Genomic DNA, 24538 nt, shown 5'->3' with positions numbered 1-24538 from the left:
TGCATGTCTCTATGTCTCTCATCTCAATTAACATACTGTTTTAGTTTATGTGTATTATATAATTGAGATGTAGTAATTAGTAATTATTTATTTACTGTGTTTTTAATCAATTTATTTATTTTTAAATCATTTCCCATTTTTAAATTTATTTTAAAACTACTAATTAATTTTCTCATTTTTTTAATTAATGTACATAACAAAACAAAATCACAAACGAAACACAAATTTAACTTCATAAAAATTCAGAACATGTTCAAGTGTTTTATTTAAGTACCTACATGATAACTAAAAAATCATATCGTAATATTTTATAATTTTACTAATTTTTTTTATTTATATTTTTATAAAAATATTTTAAAAAAAAAATTCTAAAAAAAATCACGTTGAGAATTTGGGTCGTCAACCTGAACTCTCAACTGGTTTTCGAAAAAATTTGAAAATATACAGTGTAAACTTGGGTCCCCCACCTGAATTTACACTATACACAGTAAAAGTGTATGTTTTGGTAATTTTTTCTGTATGTTTATGGAAAAAAAAAAAAAGCACAGTTGTTTTTGCATAGTTATGCTTGGAAGCTACACGGAAATTGTCCCTATGGACCCTCTCGCACGAAATATAACCATATGTTTATTATATATAGAAGATAACAACCATTGAATGTTCAGAATGAAGTTCTTTCCTAGTATCTTCTGGATTAAGTAATTATAGCATTAGCAATTCTGATTTCCTCTTAATCCACCATGTCGAATAGCCAAAATCCGAAATATGATGATAGCTCATTTCTCATTGACATAACCACCACTGTGAATTACACCATCAACACTGCCAAAAAGAGATGGCGTTTTGCTTATACAGCTATTTATTCTAGAAGGGTCATGCTTGCCTTGGCCAAAGAAGTCATATCTAAGAGAAATACAAACACTCATCCTTACTCTAAACTCTTCCAATCTCAATCTTCCGGTTCCGGAAGCATTCTTGATATCATTGAGCCACTAATTCCCCAACATGGGACCAATAATCATTATTCCTTGGTTCCTGATGTTGACAAAGCAAGACTTGCTAGCATGGTAAAGGACAAAAACTTGGAAGCCTTTGCTGAGTTTGGAGGAGTTGAAGGTGTTGCAAATATTCTTGGAACCATTCCAGCAAAGGGAATCAGTGGCAGCGACGATGACGTTGCCACACGGCGTGAATTGTTTGGTTCAAACACTTACCAGAGGCCTCCACCCAAGGTATTTCTAAGCTTTGTAGTGGAGGCTTTCAATGACACAACTATTCTGATCCTTCTTGTTTGTGCTGGCCTTTCCCTTGGATTTGGCATAAAAGAACATGGGCCAGGGGAAGGATGGTATGAAGGAGGGAGTATATTTGTAGCAGTATTTCTGGTAGTTGTTGTCACTGCACTCAGCAACTTCAGACAAGAGAGGCAATTTGATAAATTGTCTAAGATAAGCAACAACATCAAAGTTGAAGTTGTGAGAAATGGAAGGCCACAACAGATATCCATCTTTGAGGTACATGTGGGAGATATTGTATCACTTAAAATTGGTGATCAAATTCCAGCTGATGGGTTGTTCTTAAGTGGCTATTCTTTGCTAGTGGATGAATCAAGTATGACAGGTGAGAGCGACCATGTAGAAATTGAGCCTTCAAATAGCCCCTTTTTGCTGTCTGGTGCAAAAGTGGTGGATGGCTTTGCTCAGATGCTTGTGACATCTGTGGGAACCAACACAGCATGGGGTGAAATGATGAGCTCAATTTCGCGAGACACCAAGGAAAGGACACCATTGCAGGCTCGCCTTGACAAGTTAACCTCTTCTATTGGAAAGGTAGGCCTCGCAGTCGCTTTTCTTGTTCTCATAGTCTTGTTAATTCGTTATTTCACTGGAAACACGCAAGATGATAAAGGGAATCAGGAGTTCCAGGGGAGTAAAACCGATGTAAACGATGTTTTCAACGCGGTTGTGCGAATTGTTGCTGCTGCAGTCACCATTGTGGTTGTGGCAATCCCTGAGGGTCTGCCATTGGCTGTTACTCTCACACTTGCTTACTCCATGAAAAGAATGATGGCAGACCAAGCAATGGTGAGGAAACTTTCTGCTTGTGAAACTATGGGGTCAGCAACAGTTATTTGCACAGATAAAACTGGCACCTTAACTTTGAATCAAATGAGAGTCACCAAGTTTTGGCTTGGCCTAGAAAATGCTATGGAAAACTTTTCCAATGCAATGGCTCCTAAAGTTCTTGAGTTATTTCACCAAGGAGTTGGCCTCAACACAACTGGCAGTATATATAAACCTTCATCAGAATCTGAACCTGAAATTTCTGGTAGCCCAACAGAGAAAGCTATACTCTTGTGGGCCGCGTCAGATTTAGGCATGGACATGGACGAACTGAAGCGCACACATGAAGTACTCCATGTTGAAACGTTTAACTCGGAGAAGAAACGAAGTGGCGTGGCAATAAGGAAGAAGACCAACAGCACAGTTCACGTGCATTGGAAAGGTGCTGCAGAGATTATACTTGCAATGTGTTCTAATTACATTGACAATAACGGCATAGAAAAGTCCCTTGATGAAGATCGGAGTAAACTTGAGAAGATAATTCAAGGCATGGCTGCTAGTAGCCTTAGATGTATTGCTTTTGCTTACATGCACATTTCAGAAGATAATGATTATAACGATAAGGAGAAAGTGCATCAAATCCTTAGAAAAGATGGCTTGACCTTGCTAGGTATTGTTGGCCTCAAGGATCCATGCCGATCTGACGTTAAGAAGGCTGTGGAAACTTGTAAACTTGCAGGTGTTAGTATCAAGATGATCACTGGAGATAACATTTTCACTGCAAAGGCCATAGCAGCAGAATGTGGAATATTAGACCTTGATGGCCATGTAAATGCAGGAGAAGTGGTGGAAGGTGTGGAATTCAGGAACTACACGGAGGAAGAGAGAATGGAGAAAGTTGAGAAGATCCGCGTGATGGCAAGATCATCCCCTTTGGACAAACTTTTGATGGTGCAATGCTTGAAAAAGAAAGGCCATGTTGTTGCAGTCACGGGAGATGGCACAAATGATGCACCTGCTCTAAAAGAAGCTGATATTGGACTTTCTATGGGGATTCAAGGAACTGAAGTTGCCAAGGAGAGTTCTGACATTGTGATCTTAGATGACAACTTCAATTCTGTGGCCACTGTCTTAAGGTGGGGGAGATGTGTTTATAACAACATCCAGAAATTCATCCAGTTTCAACTAACCGTAAATGTTGCAGCACTAGTGATCAATTTTGTTGCAGCGGTTTCTTCGGGAGATGTTCCCCTAACAACAGTTCAACTACTATGGGTGAATCTCATTATGGATACTCTAGGAGCATTGGCACTGGCTACAGAAAGGCCTACAAAGGAGTTGATGGAGAAACAGCCAGTGGGTAGAACTGAGCCTCTTATTACTAGAATTATGTGGAGAAACCTTTTAGCTCAAGCTTTATATCAGATTGCTGTTCTCTTGGTTTTACAATTCAATGGAAAGTCAATCTTCAATGTAAATGGGAAGGTAAAGGATACTCTAATTTTTAATACTTTTGTTCTCTGCCAAGTTTTCAACGAGTTCAACTCTAGAAGTATGGAGAAACTTAATGTGTTCCAAGGCACTCACAAAAACCACTTGTTTCTTGGAATTGTGGGGATTACTTTGGTTCTTCAAGTATTGATGGTGGAACTCCTAAGGAAGTTTGCTGATACGGAGAGATTAACATGGGAGCAATGGGGAATTTGTATTGGAATTGCAGCTGTGTCATGGCCAATTGCTTGGTTTACAAAGCTCGTACCTGTTTCAGATATAACGTTCTTTAGCCATCACGTTAAGTGGGTAAAAGTATTGGTCTTCAAGATTAAGCATTTGTTTTCATTTTACCTCGTCACACGTTTGAAGAATCATAAATTCCAAGCATCTTAAAACACTTGAATATGATATATTCGTGTATACTATGTATGAAAATCCAAGACCTTTTATGGTTTAAAAACATAAAGGATCTTGAATTTTCATATGTCTAACACCTAAATATCATATATTCAAGTGTTCAAGATGCTTGAAATTTATAGAATCTTAATGAACACCTCCTTTACTTAAGGTAGGAATTATGGACAGTAGTAGTAGTTGAAAAATTTGTGTATTATGAAAGTATTATAATATCAGTAACAACTCATCTCTAAAATGGTAATTGGGGTGATGGGAATAAGGATAGGAGTGATAAATTTATGTTCGTAACTCTCTTATGTACCAAAAAAATATATAAAATGATCAAGTTTAATGGTTAGTATAAAATAGTTTTACATTATTAACTAATCACAAATTATCATTAGTATGACTTTTAAGATAATGATTGTAAAAGTCAAAAGCATACTATACAAGATAGATTGTGAGTGACTGGTTGATAGTGCAAAATCATTTTATACTTGAGTTCATGACCTATTTTCACATATATTTGGGCTATGAGACCTTCAAATTGATATTAGCAGAGTTGCATGCATTCTTCACAAGCCTCTGAATAAAGACTGAGATTTCATTTGTCCGTTTGCTTATTACTGATATGTTATCATTCTTGCTTTAACTTGACTGTCTAAGCTAAGGACCAAGGATTTACTATGGTATGTTGAGCCTCATGCTTAGCTAAACGTCTAGACCAAAAGTCCAGATGAACCACGGAAACAAGAACTCAAAAAGAAAGAAGAATCAGACTTCTTATGAACACTTCATTGATATTGAAGACCTGCTCTAAGCACAGATCAAATTTCATGTGATTAAATCTACTTGTGGCACTGTATTCTGATGTTGTTAAACAAGCTATACGAAATTTGTAACTGTTGCTTCGTTATCCAATCTTGGATACTGCTCTGCATCTATGCAAAGATTTATACCGTTTAGATTTCCATACCAACAGCATCTCGGTTGTTAACGCCCTTTGAATTAGTGAGTCTTTATTGCTATGTAGAATTTAAAAACACTAATTAATTTTCACTCCAAATAGTAAAACTCAAATTCAGTTCTAAAACTTATTTTTTAGTGGATTCCTTTAAGGAAACACTTTTTATAAATACAAATTGCCTATTTAATGGTTAAACAACTTTGCCTGTAATTGCTTAGATCAACTCCAATGCAATTATTTTTGTTGATTCTTATAGTCAAGTAATTTGAAAATATCATTAGAGAAACTAAGTTCTTATAGAAGTTACTTATATATACAACCACAACGAAGGTTACTTAACTATCAAAGAAACATTTTTTTAAAGTTAAAATGGGAGTTCTTGTATGAATGAAAAGATAAAATGGAATTCACTAAAAATAAGTTAAGAACTTGAGTTGGGACAGAGCTAAGATTAACTAGTAGAGGGAGTCAACCATAGAAATTATTTTTTTCTAACAAATATGTATCAATCAAGTTGCTATAATATTCTTAATTCTAAACATTAGTTAAATTACTAATCTATTAAAAGATTAATTGCACGAATATTGACACATAAGACAAACTAAACATTTTTTTCCTAAAAAATCCAAGATTGTAAATGGCAAACTTCAATTTCACATGTTACTATAAACTTTCACGCTTGCAGTAAAAAAAAAAAAAAAAAACTTTGATGTTTTCATAATAAAATAAAGACTAATATCCGCATTAAACATAAATCTTTAGAAAAAGGTCTTACTAATTTTCTTATAAAACTCTACTAAAACAAAATAGATTAGATTACTAGCTTATTTTCTACAACCTCAGTGCGTATTAAGTATTAACATGTATGCTTGAGGCCAAGAACACATCGAACAATGCATAGAATAACAAAGATGAGAGGAGATACACAACAAATATATAAAAAATGTTAAGAAGAAATAATATCTATTGGTGTGTCTAAAAATCAAATCAAAATAAATAAAATGCTAATGCAGTCGTTTAATTGCAAATACAATATTTATAATCTTTAAAAATAACAATAATGAATTACAAAAAAAAAGTATTGAAATTAATAAATTATACTCGAATGTTTTTTTTTTAAATACAATCATCTCCAAAATGGAGATATTGAAAAGTAATTGAATACTTATGTAAAATGAGGAAAAAAATATCATCACTTTTAGGGTGAATGCTATAAAAGAGAAATAAAATATTTTATAAAAATGAATAACACCGAATATCATAATATCTATAATCAGATCTACTAAATAAAAATAAAATATCTTAATATTAAAATATAATAAATTTTATAATAAAAAAACGTCAAGGGGCCAATGTCCCCAATCTCCACCGTCTTATGTCACTCCGCCACTATTTTTAAATCTTATGTGAAATTATTGGACCACTAAAAAAGAAATAAGAATTCAAATTGAGTCTGTACATTAAAAATGTTGAACTGTTGTTTAAGAACAGTCTCAAAGTTAAAAAAGTACTTAACTTTAAAAATTAAGATTATTATCTTAAAATTAATTAGTATCAAATGAAGTTATCTAATAGATATATAAACTACACTTTAAAAAGAGTGAGATAATCGATATGAAAGTTGAATATTTTCAAAAAGATAAACCAGTCATAGTTGTCAAACTGCAAGCGCGGCCCTTCATGGCAGTTGGTAGTCGGCAACCAGTGGCATGAAATTATTCTTTCTAATTTCTTTAGGGCAAAAGGAAAATTATTGGTTTACTCTTCCATGTCAACATACTCTATACACCTGAAACTAACATTGCCAAATGGCAATCTTCTTTATGTATCAGTAATGAAATATAGTTTCATGCCGGCTGATATTTTAGAACAAAATCATAGTTGCTCTCCACAAATCACAACGAGGCATAAATGATCAGGAAACTTGTTTTGTTTACCGGGGAAACTAAAATAAAATTAAACAACCCACATTCCACAGTTATGATCGAGGAGTAAGATTATTTAACTAGGCCTTTCAAAAAAAAGATTGTTTAACTGGGACAGCTAATCAGAAGATGGTGGTGCAACTTAAATACAAATATAAATATTTTAAAAAAATCTATAATGAAAAGCCTACGAGTAATATGATTAAAGTCTTACCAATTTGCCATGTATGGTGTGTTTAGATAACGATTTTACTTTTACAAAATTATGATGACCATTAAAAAATAGAAGTAACTATTTGTTATTTTATTTCCTAAAAAAACTATTTATTGTTTTACCTTATCATAAAAATAATTAATTTTTTTATCATCATAAACTTACTCCAAACACACTAATAGTAGGTCAGATTATGCTAATTAAGATAAGTGGTAATGAAACAGATTGGATTCTTGAAATAAATCTGTCACTAATAGTAATTTAATATTTACTTTTACAAAAACAAAAAATCTCTTTTCCCTCTCTTCTTCTTCTATGGCAATTTTGCTTTGGAGGGAGTAATGAGTTATTACGTTAGAGATAGAAATTAATTGGTAGTAAGAAGTAAGCAAATGTAGAGTAAGAGTAAATAGAAGTAATATTGAGTCATGTAGGAGACAAAAATATTTTTTTATTATTAAATATTAAATCATTAAAATATCCTTATAATAAATGGACAAAAATACAAGAAATGAAAAATACTTTTGTCATATATATTCTAGTGTGACTTGCAGACCAGCTAAAAAAAAGTAAAATTTGTTAAGATTTTCTTATATTTGAAATATAAAAAAGTATATTTTATGACAGTAATATAAAGTAATGATATGAGAACACGTCGATGCAAGATAAAATATCTCATAAGCTCCAACCGTATGTGGACGCGGGAGATCTTGTCACTCAAAACCTTAACAGTGATATCTAATAGTATGCGGTCAAGATTCCCCAGCATATATAATTAGACACACCCAAAAATGCTAAAAAAAAATTATACGACACAAAAATGAAAATTCAAATTTGTAATAATATAGTCAAAGGAACTCGCATATATTCTAAAGGCCATGTCATATTTTTTTTCAACGAGATGACTAATTCTTTTAAATTTTAAATATGTTTTTAGTCTTTTAAAAAAATTTGTTTTTATTAGTTCTCAATTTTTAAAAAAAATATTTTTAGTTCCTTTTTATTCATTGTGTTCATAGTTTTATAATTTGTGATAACTTTCAACCATCAAATTTTATTTATTTTTAATTTATTTCAAAAAAATTGTAATTTTAAATCATCAAAATATTTAACTTGTATGGTTTGATGACTTTCTTTTTACATATTATGAAGTTTTAAAGAAGAAAATAAAAATATATATGAATGTGAAACTGTGAAGATTTTTTATATATTCTATTGTTTTAAATTATCACAAATAAAATTTCAAGAAATTAAATTAAAAAAGACATTTTTTATAATGAAAAATCATTACAATTTATAACATTATTAACGCAAACAATAAAAGAGATTAGAAATAGTTTTTCCAAAATTTGATGGAGTAATAAAAATAAATTTTTTTAAGGACTAAAACATAATTATTTAAATTTAAAGGATTAAAAAATATTAAAGTTTTCTTTTAAATTTGTAAAACCACTAAACATTCCAAACTGATAGAAAAGAAATGTTTATTTTTCAAAAGATACAAAACGTTGAGTAACTTCATTGTAAGATTCGACAAATTGGAGGTGAAATGGTACATTTTCGCAACCTGACAATAATTAAGCTTATATATGTAAGATTTTAATAAATGATGAGATCGCAGAACTACTTTGTTTTATTTTATTTTGTCTGTTTTCATGGAATTAGTCAACAAATAGGCTACAAACTGGGGTAAAACTTAACATTTTAATACAAAATATCATTCAGTGATTCCACAAACGGGTGAAACTGTTACACGATATGATCTTTCCTGGTCTGAATCAGAGAAAAGTTTAGCTAAAGCTGATAGCTTCAACTATTATTAATTCACGATTAACTATTCATATTTTGTTTCAAAAAGAGAAAGGAAAAAATAAATGGGGGAATTTTTTGCTTATAACTCTTCCCTATTGCCTATTGCCACGAAATTTAAAAGAGAATAAGTAGTATATAAATAGATCGAGAGTACTGGAGTAAACCTTTTCTATTCATTTACGATTGGTTGGTTAAGCACCCGAAAAGGCCATGATATTAGTAATAAATTAATTAATCGTTGTCCTTAACAAAATAAAATAATTGATTGCTGTTATCATATGTAGGACAGGTGGCGGTGGTCCAAAGTAGGAAAATTTTGAAATATTATCATGCTCCACCCAACCATCAAAGGCTTTGAATATTTCTAAATGATTTTCTCTTAGAGTTTACATCAACCAAAGTAAAAGTGCCTACCACTAAGTTTATGGGGGACCATTTGGATGGCTCCCTACAAATGCAACACAAAAGAAATGTAGTATCTCTCAACATAACATAGAGTCACGTTGGGAAGAGGGAATAAACAAATAGAAAAAGAAAGAAAGTCGGTGAATACTTTTTCTCTCGCATGCATCATTAATTTCATTACTTGGCCTTAAGTAATTCCATTTTTTTAATCCATTTTCCCGAGTGTATCTTTATCTTTGTTTAATAACATTAGCTAAGTTGACATAATAATTTAAGTCTCCAATACAAAGTTTTAATACTAATTTTGAATATAAAATAAATTATATTAAAAAAATACTTATATTTAGTGTGTGTTTATGATTTTTGGAATAAAAAAAAATCCTCAGGTGATAAATATTTTATAACAATACCATCATTAAAAAAAAAGAATTTATTTGTTGTGTGATGGAAGGATAGCTTTTATTTTACAATTTACATTGTTAAACAAATGTTAATTTTGACTCAAAAGGTATGATAACACGGCCCAAGGTATTGGAGATCGAAGAGAAATTAAATTTTCCTTGCCACAATTGGAGAGAAGAAGAATTTCAAATTAAACAAACAATCACTTCCTTCTTGATCTAACCTTCTATCATGATGTCCATTGCACATTAAAATTTAAAAGAAACTATTGGGAGTCATGCCTAATCTACCAAACAAACGGGGGTGGAACAGCTTTTAACAAAGGGGGAAGGTATGAGCCTGATTGGGAAACGAAACAGTTAACTTGTATTGATCTTGATGAAGTTTGTTGTGATTTGGACATCCTTTTTGTTCATTTTTGGTTCCATCTTTAGTAGGTCGGGCAGATGAAACCAATAGAAATCCACGCAGAGTATAGTGCCGGATGAGAGGAAGTGAAAAACACAACATTTTAACTAACAACATTTTTTGGTGGTAGAACTAATTTTAAATTTTGGATCACTTTTTTTTGGGTTATATGATGTTTACAATGCATTTAAATATATTTTTTCAATCAATTAAAAAGAAACATTAAAGAAATTGAAATAGAGACAATTTTTGGAGAGAAATTCAATTTTCATGCAAGCGATTTTGCATGTATATCGATAAATTTGGTGAAAAGAGATTATTGAGTTAAAGAATCCCCCTTAAAAATACTCTAATGTGATTAAAATAATATATAAAAAAATATGTTACTAATATTTCTTAATAATACTTAGAATTCAGTAATATTTTTATTTTTGTGTATATTAGCCTGTTGCACAATAAAATTGATTCGTATGCAGTTATAGAACAAATATATATATATATATATATATATATATATATATATATATATATATATATATATATATATATATATATATATATATATATATATATATATATATATATATATATATATATATATATGTATATATATATCTGTGTATAGTATATATATAGAAAAAATATATATATATATATATATATATATATATATATATATATATATATATATATATATATATATATATATATATATATATATATATATATATATATATATATATATATATATATATATATATATATATATATATATATATATATATATATATATATATATATATATATATATATAAACAATTCCGTGCCCTTTTAATAATAATACTCTTGAAGTTAATTAAATGAGAAAAAATAGTAAAGATGTTGCATTTTCTTTTCTGTGTCATTGTAAGTATTTTGAACAATACTATTTGTTATAAATGGAGTTTGAGAAAACCACAACTGAATTACCATGGAAATGTTTTTTTACACATTATCACCCAAAATTATACGGTTATATGTATATATATATATATATATATATATAAATTTTAAGCCTTATAGCTAATTATCTTAAAAGCCATCGCATAGATAACTTTTATTAGTTAATGGTGTGAATAATTTTTACATTAGGTTACAATTAAATCAGTTAATTTTCATCAAATTTCTTCTTACACCATTCCAATTTTTTTTAAGTGATACCGTTTACAAAGGATCCACAATGGTGGTGACTGTGCACTAGGGTAAATAGGTAAGCACCAAAAGTATACGTGAGTCTTGTTCTGGAGTTGCAACTTTAGGTCGTGAAGTTTGCATTGAGGGTGCAATTGGCGGAGCTTACTTAGTTTCGCCATGTCCATGCCCTTGATCTCTCACCCATAAACCACAAGCTTGTCATTGTGTTCACCCTCCATGTTGTCACCGTCATTCAGCCATAACCTCTCCACACAACTAGATCACCTTAACTTTCTGAACTACTATTATATAGTCTCGTTTTCTTTATTTAATATTTTTTTCTTCTTAATTTCTTATCACATAACTGGTCATGTCCATATCTATAATTAACTTTTATTTATTTCTGTCTCTCTGTTCCACTTTCATCTCATTTTACTGTATTTTTTTTTAATTTCTCTTTTCACTTGATTTCCCTGTAATGGAATGATCTTTATTATTTTCCATCTACTAAACATCGAGCCAACTCCTTTGCCTCTTTACCCAATATCAATGAGCGACCAAATTTCTTTTTCAACATGAAGTGATCGAATAACAATAATTCCTATTTTAAACAACGTATGCCATTAATCAAATCATTTTTAATCAAAACACGTATGTAAATGATCTTTTTTAACAAATTGCTTTATGTTTATAAAAGTTATCCTAACATGTACTACCTGTTAAAAGAAAAATGGTTATTATACATTCATTTAAACATACAATAAACTTAAAAATGACAAATATTAAAAAATAATACCAGTTATGAGTTATGACATACAACTTCTATTGAAGCAATTAATTTTATACATTCATACAAGTCATGCTTATTAAACGCCACTTAGTCTTATTTCGTAAATATTATAAATAATTTTACTCGCTGAAATTTAACAAAAATTACACTAATTTCACAAAAATGACTACCTAACAGTCTTGGATACTTATGTTGATACTTCATTAATGTTGTATATGGACAAATCGATGAAGTCTGTGAAAATTAAAGATCAAAATATGAGATGAGGAAAATACTACATATATATAATACGTTCATACTTCGCTGTGTTGAACAGTAAACATTATACACTAGTTCGTTATTTTCTTTTTCGCAATATCTTCTTACTGTAGTTAGCCTTGATCACCGTTAGTATTCCCTTTTGCATCCGCATGGCGATCACTATTTGTTCTCAGCATAGACATAATTAGAGTTATAGGTCACAAATCCCTCCATTTTAAAACCAAAATCGAGCATATTTAGTAATCAACAATCTTCTGAACCTGCTTTCTACCCATATCAAATAAAGTCAGTCAAATACGCTGCCAAGTTAAAAACAACTAATGGCTAATTATTGAAAGCCCAGAATCAGACCTGCAAGAGTGTTTATCTCTGCCTCAAATTCACTGCTTTGAACCTCAACAACTGCGCGTCTTAATTACGTATATTTTAACATTTAATGAAGGAAAATAAGTAGATGCAACCATCAAGAGAAAAACACATCATGGACACAAAAGAGGAACATGTCTTATATTAAGCTGCATAAACTATGACTCCACATAACACTACATAACACTCACACATGCATAGCAACTTAAACATCAAAATAACTACCTCTAGGGTTTAGAAATTCAAGCCAATCTAAAGAAAATCATAATGAATAAATTTGATACTAGAATAACATAAACATCCTAGGGTTGTAGGAACCCTAATTAAGTAAAGATAAGGAGCAATCTACGGCCATCAATTTAAAAGTTTGGTCCCAAAGACATAACACAGTGAACTAGTTCGGTGAAAGAAGTAGCAAAAAAAAAAAGAAAAAGACAAGAGCAAGTAAAAGGGAAAAGTTGATAACGCACGCCTGCCAGAACAGAAACTCAGAAAAAAGAAAAGAAAGGAATATACGATGCTAGCAGTGAATTTTCTCATGCTCATCACTCGCTTCTTACCTTTTGCTTTTTAAGCCTTGTGTGTCTTTCAGATTGTTGAAGAATCTACAATGGGTCCCCAAATAGGAAGGAGTGAGGCTGTCACAGCATGACCTAGTCAGGGTTAGCACTCTTGAGCTCTCTAACCAAAGGTAGATCATGCTGGCAGCTTCACTTTTTCCTTTGCGAACTTCCAATCTAAACAGTTTCATGTTACGGCTCAACTCCACTCACTATCTCTGCAGGTGCATATATGTGAGCTACTACGCTTAAAAGAAGAAAAGAAACATTGCAACACACTTCCGAAACCACAAAAAGATATATAGACCACCACCAAAAAGGAGTGTGATCACACACTTAAAGCTGGGAGATAGAAGACACATGTCATGTGTGCATACATAAACGCAAGTGGACACAATAAAAAATTTGAAACTAGATAGTGTTTAGAAAAATGAGAAGAGGATGTTTGATGCATTAACCTAACTTAAACAATAAAATAATTAAGCTAGGAAAGAGGAGGAGGAGGAAAAAGGGTTGGAAACCTTGAAGGTAGAGAGATAAAGAAAGAAGGTGCATGCTATGTGATTTCATTTTAACACTTATAAGGTAGGAAAGAATGAACAGGAGGTAAAGATTCAAGAGGGGGTTTGAACTGGAGGATAGAAAGGAAAACGAGAGTGGAATGAATATATAGAGTGAGAGAAAAATGGGACAGATCAGAGATGTAAGAGAGATAGATGAATATAATAAAAAGGGAAGAGGGTTAATATCATAAAGACATATCCCACCTTGTGTAACAGTGAATTAAAGGAAGGTTCATACATGCACAGTGGAGTCAAGGAATTGAAGAGGGAATTCAAAGGCACACAGCTAAGAAGGCTAAAAAGGAAGGAGGAGGAGGAGCAGACGCATGATGATTCATGAGGAGTTGTCTTAGCTAGCTATATAGGGTCAGAGATGAGAGAGTAGCTCGCTAGGGTGAAATGGAGGGGATATCCTTTCTCTACTTGGAGAATTTCAATTTATATATGATAACCTTTCTACAATTTATTTTATAGGTCATATGCATTTTTTTTTTTCTCAAGTTAGATAGAATGCTTATGAGAATTAAAACTTACTTCAACTTGACATGTGAAGACATGATTTAGTAATTTTTTTATATAGAATTTTTTTAGATGAATAGCAAACACACCTGAGATTAATCTTTAACGTTAAAAAATATTCATAATTTCCAATAAAAAAACACTACTCAAGTTAAATAAGATATAATTATCCTAAGTAAATGATAAAACTCTCTTAAGATTCAATCATAAGATTAATTAACTTAAAACAATCTTATCTCAATCAAGTTGATTCATGAATTCAGCATAACTTGTTTATAATTCAAAATTAAATCAGAAAAAAAGTAAAATAACAAATAAATTAACGATATATTTATTTTTTAATAGAAATTAAAGTTTAAATAAGTTGAGTTCCAAAAATTTATAAATGTGAAAATAAATTTTAAGAGTGAAAAAGCACTTACAAAAATATAATTGATTCTCCATAATATTTCTTTCATTTTTTTTATAAGAAAATAATTACTTTTTTTAAAATATAAACATAATTCCATTATTTTTGCCTATTTAAAGAGATTATGTGACAAAAATAAATGACGTATATGAATATAATATATTTGTTCTCTGCATAGTACCTATTTTCTGTGTCTGTGTGCGTTATTAGGTTGCGGTATAAAGATGAGAAAAACAAAGATAGGGCTGCTCACGGAGAATTTAATTTCACACTGTGACGAGGGACAAAAAGTCACAGGCCCTACAATTATTGGGTTCCGGAGCAAAAAGAAAAGAAGGGGCTTGGTTTAGAATTTCCATGCGTATGTTTGTTTTTGCTCAATCCTCTTACTTTCCCTCTCTCTCTCATTGCACAAGTGTGGGCGTGATCATCCTCAGTTGTCAATTCAATGTTACTTCCCAGTTCCCAGCCATCGAGAAAAAAAGACTAGCACAACAAATGCACATCCTTTTCCTTTTGTCCCGTCATCATCACAGTGCCGACCCCGTTGGTTTTGAATCAATTTCTATGGGTCAACGAGTCATAATATAAGCCATAATCCATCATCTACAAGCACATGAATTACCATACAATCTTATGTTTTGTTTGGTTGGTTTCTCATTTTTAATTTTGAAATTTATAAAAATTAAAATCAATTTTAATTTTGAATTTTAATTTATTATTTATTTTTAGTTTATAAAAAGATGTTACAAATTAAAAATATAAATAAAATGAATCAATTATTTTATCTTTATTTTATTTTACTATAAAATAATGATAATGATAATGATAGAGGTAATAGAATGATAGTAACACTGATGGGGTGATTGCCATGATAATAGTGGTGAGGTGAAATAGTAGTGGTGGTGATAGAAGAGTGATGATAACGTAGTAGAAATGGAATGTCGATTAAAGTGTTTTAAAACTTAGATCGACCCAACTAGTCGGAATGGTTTGATTACGTCTTAAAAGTTTGGGTAAGATGAAGATCCTATTGAATTGATTATGCATTGAATCTAATGCAATCTAGTATTATTTAGTCGGATTTATGATTAAATCGATGATCCACTGACCCAAAGTAGGTCGCGCTCAAGGGAGGAAACATGTTGGGTCATGCAGGTTAATTAGCAACCATTACCTTAGTGGTTCAATGATTTGATTGGGGCAATCATGAGTATAATTTTAAAAATTATGGGTGATGGTGGGGTAAAATAATAACAACGACAACGATGATGAAGACAACAAAATGATGGTAGTGGTGGTGGTATTAGCGATGGAATGGTGGTAGTGGTAGTGACGACAACAATGATGAAATGATAATGGTGGCAACAATGACAACAATATAGAGATAACATAAAGGTGGAAGCAACAAAGGTCAAATGTAGTGGTGGTGGAACGATGGAGGTGATAGTGATGATGACAGTGGTGATGGAATGACGGTAACAGAGGTGATGATGATGGTAATGATATCATAGTGATAGTTAAAATGTATCTTTTTTAAATTCACAAAACTTTTTTTCTTATTTTTAATAATGAATGTAAAAATGTTTTAAAATTAAATTAAAAATCAACTTAACTCTATTTTTATTGAACCCATTTTATTTTAAAAATTATATTTAAAAAATAAAAATAAAAAACTCACAACTACCCTAAATAAGACAAGACGTTAATAAACAAAAAAGAAAAGAATTATCACATACTAGGATGATGTTTGGAGTAACAGTGCACTACTTTAATATGATTATAAAAGTAGTTCATACATATATTTCATTTATTATTGTGATATTATTTCAAATAATTTCTAAATATGTTTACAATACTATGTAATTACTTTCTCCGTTTCAAATAGACTTGCAATTTTAGCTTTTCAAAAAAATTAAAATTAATTAATATTTTTATTTTTTAATGAGATATTAAAATATCCATTTTAATTTTATTCTATAATAAATAGTGTTGTCTCAAAACATCTTATAATATATTTATTAAAATTAAGAGAGAGTAAAAATATTTAAGTAAAATTATTTTCTAATAAACATTAATTTTCTTGAAATAATTTATTTTTTTAATCTTTATAAAAAAATATTAAATATCAATAATTTTGAGAGGAATAAAGTAATCTTTCAGAAGGACAAAAGATGGAGTATTCATGTAACAAGAAATGGATGATTCATTATTTATTGGTAATTGGTTAGGGTCTATTCTTCTGGCAATTCTCTCGGTGACCCTTTGCATGCGTTATAAAGGTTGGTGATTTGGTGACAGCTAAGTTCTGTAGTGTCTGATTCACGCTAAGTTGTTAGTGTAGGCTGGTTCCTAGGCCTGTAACATATGGACAATCCAATTAAATATCCAGTTGAGTTGGATGCATCCGAGATCCGAACTTAATTAATATTAATTTTTCTAAGTGATGCTGTTGATATTAAGGTTGAATAAACTTATATTACTCCATCTTACACACTATCACTGGATATAAAAAATGTAATAACTACTACTCTTAATCTAATTTATTTAACTTGTACAGTTAAATGTTTTTTTCTCGTTACAGAAAGATTCGGACCATCTTTAATCCTAAAAGCACGTATCCGGTAACACCGCAGAAGCACCATTGCATCGATAGAATCAGTATTCAGTAATGAGTAATGACTGTAATGTAATTTTGAAAGTATTGAAAAATAAAATTAACATAAAATATATAAAGGAGAAATATTTTTTTGAACTAGTTTTGAAAGTTGACTGAGATCTAATTTCATATTTTAAAAATTTAAGATAGTAAAGGAGTATATTTAAGATTAATTCAAAGATTTATTCATCATCTTGTTATTCACTGTTAAGTTCAATAAGTATTGGACTTGTAGGGATGTATTGAAAAAAATCTCAGATCTCATGCTATAAGATATAAATGACAAACAATTCTAATTTTTTAGTTAACTTTTAGAAATAAATTAAAATTAAACTCGCATTTTAAAAATTTAAGAGAAAGAAAAACAAAATTGTGCATAACAGCTTAACTCCCACAATTTAGTGCGTCTTTGATTTAACGTTGAAAGGTTCTCAAACCACCATTAAATTAAAAACTTCAAATTCTTATTTCTCATAAAAATGTGTTTGTTTAAAATGTTAAAAAAAAAGGTCCCAACTGAGTAGAATAAGATGTGGTTTGAAATTTTAGAAGTTGTAAATTTATAATATTCTTTAATGTATTATGCCTAAATTTTAAAAAAGTATTATTTAATTATGAATTATTCAACTATAATTTTATTAAATCATGAAATCTTGGTGCAATTTTAAAATATTAATATTTTATTAGCCGATAGAAGTATGCATTATATAGTCTCTTAAATTGTATTACATTTTCCATGAACAGAATCAATTGACATTTGACAATGGCAAGAGGAATAGTCATGAAAACTCTTAGGTAGTATCGATGGTTGGTATGATGACTTATATTCCTCATTATAATCGGACTCAAACTTAATTAGGTATTGTGTTCATGTGTTTTCTTAGTTTTCGCAACACCCAAACTAAGATCATTAAGATGCAACATTGCGAGTAGTGGATTATCTTAAAAGAAATTTAGCACAAAACGTTATCCTGCATGCTGATGCTGGTCTATAATTATATTGCGACTTAAATTGCAAATACTACCTTTTCACACGGCACTTTCTTATAGATGATATAATTAATGTTGATCTTGAATTCACCTTTTATATCTCTCGCGGAAGACAAAGAAGCAATGAGGTATGTCCCAATTTTCTATAAAAGAATAATATACCTCCAATGTAGTGTATGCTTAAAAGAATAAATAGTCACTTTTATTTTTTAATGTGTAATTTGTTGATAAATGCGGTCCTAAAAGATGAAAATACAAAATTTAATCTCTAATAGTGTAAAAAGTGCGACAAATATATCATGTCGTTAACTTTCGTCTGTCACCGTTAATAAAGTCGCCTACGTGGTATAGAAGGACAAATTAGTATAAGACCATATTTGTCATAATATTTTATTGACTTTTCATCTTTTCACTCCGTTGAGATATGCACCCTTAAGAGATGATAATACAAAATTTAGTTCTCGAAAATATAAAAATATGACAAATACATCTGACTGTTAATAATAGATTGTGATTAATTATTATTATTATGTGTTTATAATTTAAGGCTCATGTTTGTTTAGTACTTATGTAATATATTTTTTAAATTGCCTTTTAATATATATATATATATATATTTTATTTTGATTTTCTTGTCAAACCTTAATCTTTACCGTTAAATTTTTTTTTATCTTATATCTTATAATTTTATCAAATTTCTACTAAATTTTTCATTTTTAATCTTTAAAATTATTCCATATCCCAATTTCAACTTAAGTAACTTTATATTTAGATTGAAAATAATATGTTGAGAGTTTTGAATAGAAAAAACATAATTGGCTGCGAGACCAAATTTATTTATTTTTTTTAAAAAAATTTAATCAACTATTTTTTTAAAAAAAAAAGTCTCACAAAAATTAAACTAGATAAAACTAAATTTCACTTTAGTTCTATCTAGTTTAAATTTTTTGAGATTTTTTTTAAAAAAAAAAAGATAGTTGATTATATTATTTTTTTAAAAATAAATAAATAAATAAATTTGATCATGCTGCTCATTGTGTTTTTTCTACTCGAAACATTTGACATATTAATTTCAATCTAAATATTAGAATACTTAAGTTGGAATTGAGATATAGAATAATTTTAAAGATTAAAAGTGAGAAATTTAGTAAAAATTTGATAAAATTATAAAATATAAGATAGAGTTTTTTTAATAGTAAAGATTAAAGTTTGATGAGGAAATCAAAATAATATATATATATATTAGAAGACAATTCAAAAATATATTACATAAGTACTAAACTAATAACAGTAAATTACAAATACATAATAATAATAATAATAATAAGTTACAATCTATTATTAACGTTGAGATATATTTGTCATACTTTTATATTTGCAAGGACTAAATTTTGTACTTTCATCTTTCAGGGATGCATTTGTGAGCAGAGTCGAAAGACGAAAAGTAAAAAAAATATTATGACAAATATGCTCTATGTTGACAATTCATGTTGACAATCATTTCAGTGATAAATTTAAATTTGTCCTTTTGTGCCATGTAAGCGACTTTATTAACGGCTACGGACGAAATTTAATCACATGATATATTTGTCGCACTTTTTAGACTTTTAGGAAGAAAAATTTATATTTTCATCTTTCAAGGGCACATTTGTTAACGAATTACACATCGAAGGACAAAACTAACTATTTACCCGAATTAAAAAGGATAAATTATCTAGTGGCATTTTAATTAAGGTATCTTTCATACAAAATTGCACACTTATAGTGTGACAATCAAGTTGTCCTCCGCATAACAAGTCTAATCTTTCACAAATTATGAAATACGTGTCTATTTATATAAATTTATGTAGAAATACTTATAAAGAAAAAATCAAATAAAATAAAAATATTTTTGTATGTTAAATTAGCTTATACATAACTAATTTGTAAAAGCTTTCTTATATAGTTTATTAAAAAAATTGATTTTTAATTTATACAAATTAATTTTAGTTTGTTTGTAAAAGTTTTTTTCCTCTCTTATAAGTACTTTTTTGAAAAAATTTATCTAAATACTCCTTGTATATATAGATAATCAGGAAAAGTTCAATAACATTATGATGCTACTTGGCCAATACTCAAATGGAGAATTAATTATTGATTATGGTGAAGTTAAAAGTAATTAAGAAGAATAAATTAATAAAATAATCAAAGGAGTTCAATTATGATTCATTATGAAGCCTACACTCGGTTGTAAGCAAATGATTTGCTGAACAGACGTCGAATGTATACCACTTGTAATAAACTTGTAGCAGCGAACAAAACATACTCCAAGATTGTGTAGAAGACAACACGCTTTCTGGTGCTTTCGTTTGCTGTAGTTGCAAAATTTAATGTATCAAATGAAATAATTGAAAGCATTTTACAATCCACCTAGATGCATAGGTTAATAAGGGCACATATAATTGATGTTCGCTAGATTTTATCTTAACAATAACTAACATTAAAAGGTATTTGAAATTAAAACGAATTAACATTAAGTAAAATTGTCTAAAAGAGATTTAAACTGCCCCTAATAATTGAGGCAGATAATATGAATCTTCTTAACAACTTTATTTAGAAAGTTTTATTGAACCATTTGCTCACCACAAAAAAAATTACCAATAACACAATTGATTAAACTTTCATATGATCTTTAGAAATCTAACAAATTTATAACAACTAACGAGTGAGACTAACTTACTGTGTCGATGCCTAGCATCACGTGCTTTCAAGTACTTTTGTTCTGATATGATAGACTCTAGTGCTTCTCTCAACTCGGCGATCTTCACATTAATGGGATCCAAATGTTCTGAACCCAAAAGCAAAATTGAGTAAACAAATTGATTGGTAAATATGTGTATATCCACGTATGCTAATAATAACATTAATATATCATAATTTACTTAAATAACGCTAGTAAAATACTTCTTAATTATAATGACTTGATTGATTCTTTTTCTTAAAACTAGATTATTTGGATTGAGTTCAACTTTTAAATACAACATGATATTAGAACTTATTTTGGTCTAAACGTTTTGTTCATATTCATGTGCAGGCTGGAGGATGCAAAAGTAAAAACTCTAGAGTCCTTAATAAAATCTTGGGAATGCTTGTGAATCTAGGGTGATAAAAGTGGAGTCACCCTTTCTTATGAAATTCATACTCAATATTAGAGATTCAATTGTCATAGTATGGTTGGTCTATTATTTTAGGTCAACCTATTTGATCAAGCAATCACAATCCTTCAAACGCTTAATTTGAAAGACTTGAATGCTTGTTATGCTAGGTTGGCCTGCTTGACTGGACAATCCAATTCCAATCATTTCAATCTAGCTAATTTAATTATAGTGAGACACTAAAAGTCTAAAATCTGGTTGTTACTGACCATCTTTAGCTAAGTCATGTTCGTTCGGGATGTGGCCAACATGAATGTAGAAAGATACAGTCTCTGGCGTTGAAGCAGGGTTGTGAAAGCAAAATTTGTATATTCCATTTTGTGAGGCTTTGAACTGAAATTTGTCCCCTGATGTTCCATTCAAAGAGTACGCCAAATTCCCTCCTGGAGATGTCACCTACATATTATGATACATTCATTGAAACCATGAAATATACACCCATTACCCATATACAAAATTTGTACTAACACATGATTAATAATTATTGAAAAAAATGCTTAAGAGACATTCTCTTAATTGATTGGGCAAATGGATTTGGAGGTATTTAATTTGTTGGCACATTAATAAAAATATGAAAAAGCAAAGCATGGCTAGCTTACAGTGAAATCAATTCCCGGATGGTCTGAGCTCCAAAAAATATCATAGTCAATGACTACAAAGTTCCCAGAAATAGTGTCACCATCATGTAGAACGTGCTCGGATACGCATTCCTGATCGTATAAACTGATTGAGAGAGCAAGGCCATGACAAATTATGAAACCAAGGAATGAGATCACAATAGTATAATTCTTTGAAGACCAACCCATTTCACACTTTGTTATTGAGTGTTAATGCCTAATTCACTTAATTGCCTCGTCTAGAACAACCTAGATCTTTTTTCAGAAAGATGCCAATAATTATGCATCAAGTTGGAACTTTTGACGGCTTTAAATTTGGCTAAGCAGTTTAACAGGTCATTACTTCTATTTATAGAGTGGTGTTACTCATCTATAGATATCCATTTATAAAATAAATTTTACAAAGGGAAGGTTGACCATACATTTAAATCATGAAAAGCGTTTAATTTTAAGTCATTTAATTTTTTTACTAAAAATAACATTTTTGGGAACATAATAATTGAAATCCATATATATATATATATATATATATATATATATATATATATATATATATATATATATATATATATTTCAAATCAGAAAAATCTTAAAATAAAAAATGAAAATAATTAAGAAAAACCATCATATCAAAATTAAAACAAATAAACACTTGAGATTAAAAATCCTTAAAATTTGAATTAAAGTCACGTGTATCAATCAAATCTTTAAAAGATTCGCCATTAAAAATAAGATTTCAATTCAAAATTCAATTATCTTCGGATAAAATATTAATTTAAAATTTAGCCTTTTCCAAATAATATAGATTCAAATGTTAATTATTATTGATTTATTTTACTTCTTTTAATCTAAGCCTACCAATTACTTTGATTTTTATGATTGAAAATTAAAAAAATATATAATAAAGTAGTGCAATAATATGGAAAGATTACTAACTATTTTTACATGTAATATGAGTTTAATTTCTTTTATTACTAGTGCAATAATTTTTTATAATGAAAATAAGTTAAAAATATCTATAAATATAACTTTTAAAATAATTATTACAAAAGTAAAAAAATTTATCATACATAAACAATCTTCAATTAAAAAAAAAACTTTTATGTTGTTAGTCATTTCTAACTTAATTTGTTTAATATATATTTTTGTTCATGCCATAGGAAAGTAAATTATACATCTTCAATGTAATGGTAAATGAAATCAGAAAAATAGCGTTTTTGTTGTTCTTTTTTATAACCGGTTTATAAAAAACAATTATGCTAATTGCTATTTTTAGAGTAATGGTTAACAATTCAAAAGCATAATTTTTTAAGGAAAATGCCAAATTATTATTGGAAAATAATTATTATCAATTTTTTAAAAAAATTCTTATTTTTTTAATATTCTAATTATCTCTTGTTTCTTGTTTCTGTCTTTTTGCTTGCTATCTTTCAAGATTTTCTTTGACTACGGCTAATCCCTTTGCTGGGTGGATCATGCTGTGCTAACGCAAAGAATCTACTTTTGTTTTTTGTCTTAAGAATTCACTATTTGAGCATTTTTGTTTTAGTCCATACCACTTGTGCATGTTTACCGTCCAAGATTGTTTTTAAGCCCTTGCTTCTAGCAATTGCTTAGAGACTCTACTATTTACACTTCCGTTTTACCTAAGTAAACCTCCACACTCCCTTTCTACCTCTCAATTACCTATTATACCCTTTTTCTTAAAGAAGTATACCCCTTTTGCTTTCCATAAATATCACTTAAGAATTAAGATGGTTGATGAGAAATTAAAAAAATGATAAATGATTATCTTATACATATGTTTTTTAGTCTTATTTTCATCTTATCATTAATGTTCTTTAAATCCTATCTAAAATCTTATGTTCATCTTATCTTTATTATCCTTCAAATCCTAATTTTAAATTATCTTTACCATATTTTCATTATACAATACTGCATTTTCATTATCATTATAGAATCTTTTGTATTTTCCTTCATGTGATGTTGCGTTTCAAAGCACGTTCATCATCACTAACTTCATATATTATACAACTTAATTACAAAGCAAAGCTTTTTGACAATGGTTTCTTTCCTTTAAGTGTGTTAATTCATTTTCTAATCCAATTCCATGTCAACGATTCAGTGCCACAAGAAGTTAGTAATGAAAGTACCTTGAAACACATTGCCACATGAAGAAAAATGTAAAATATTATATAATAATGATAAAATCGCAATATTATATGATGAATATATGGTGAAGATATTTTAGAATTAAGGTTTAAAGAATAATAAAGATAAGATGAAAATAAGATTTTAAATAGGACTTAAAGAACATTAATGATAGGATGAAAATAAGACTAACAAATATG

General features: G+C 29.3%; 2 protein-coding genes and 1 non-coding gene across 3 annotated transcripts; 1 reads left to right on the top strand and 2 right to left on the bottom strand.

The window, feature by feature from the left end:
- Window positions 1-658: 658 nt before the first annotated feature.
- On the top strand, window positions 659-4926 carry LOC100790034 (calcium-transporting ATPase 12, plasma membrane-type). Its single transcript, XM_006604404.3, has one exon. It carries the CDS (start codon window positions 741-743, stop codon window positions 3948-3950), a length of 3210 nt encoding a protein of 1069 aa, XP_006604467.1. The 5' UTR covers window positions 659-740; the 3' UTR covers window positions 3951-4926.
- An 8364-nt stretch (window positions 4927-13290) lies between these two features.
- MIR167A (microRNA MIR167a) lies at window positions 13291-13409 on the bottom strand. The gene has a single exon (NR_048587.1). It is a non-coding gene; the product is annotated as a microRNA MIR167a (primary transcript).
- A 7184-nt stretch (window positions 13410-20593) lies between these two features.
- Window positions 20594-22376, bottom strand: LOC100789501 (transmembrane emp24 domain-containing protein p24beta3). Its single transcript, XM_003553425.4, has 4 exons — window positions 22170-22376; window positions 21780-21966; window positions 21096-21203; window positions 20594-20727 (listed from the first exon to the last, which is right to left on the bottom strand). The coding sequence occupies exons 1-4, from the start codon at window positions 22374-22376 to the stop codon at window positions 20594-20596; spliced, it is 636 nt and encodes a 211-aa protein (XP_003553473.1).
- Between the last annotated feature and the right edge of the window lie 2162 nt (window positions 22377-24538).

This window comes from Glycine max, chromosome 19 (genome assembly GCF_000004515.6).
Source record: "Glycine max cultivar Williams 82 chromosome 19, Glycine_max_v4.0, whole genome shotgun sequence".
Taxonomy (NCBI): domain Eukaryota; kingdom Viridiplantae; phylum Streptophyta; class Magnoliopsida; order Fabales; family Fabaceae; genus Glycine; species Glycine max.
The sequence above is the reverse complement of the archived record's forward strand: the minus strand, read 5'-3'. Positions and strand labels throughout refer to the sequence as shown.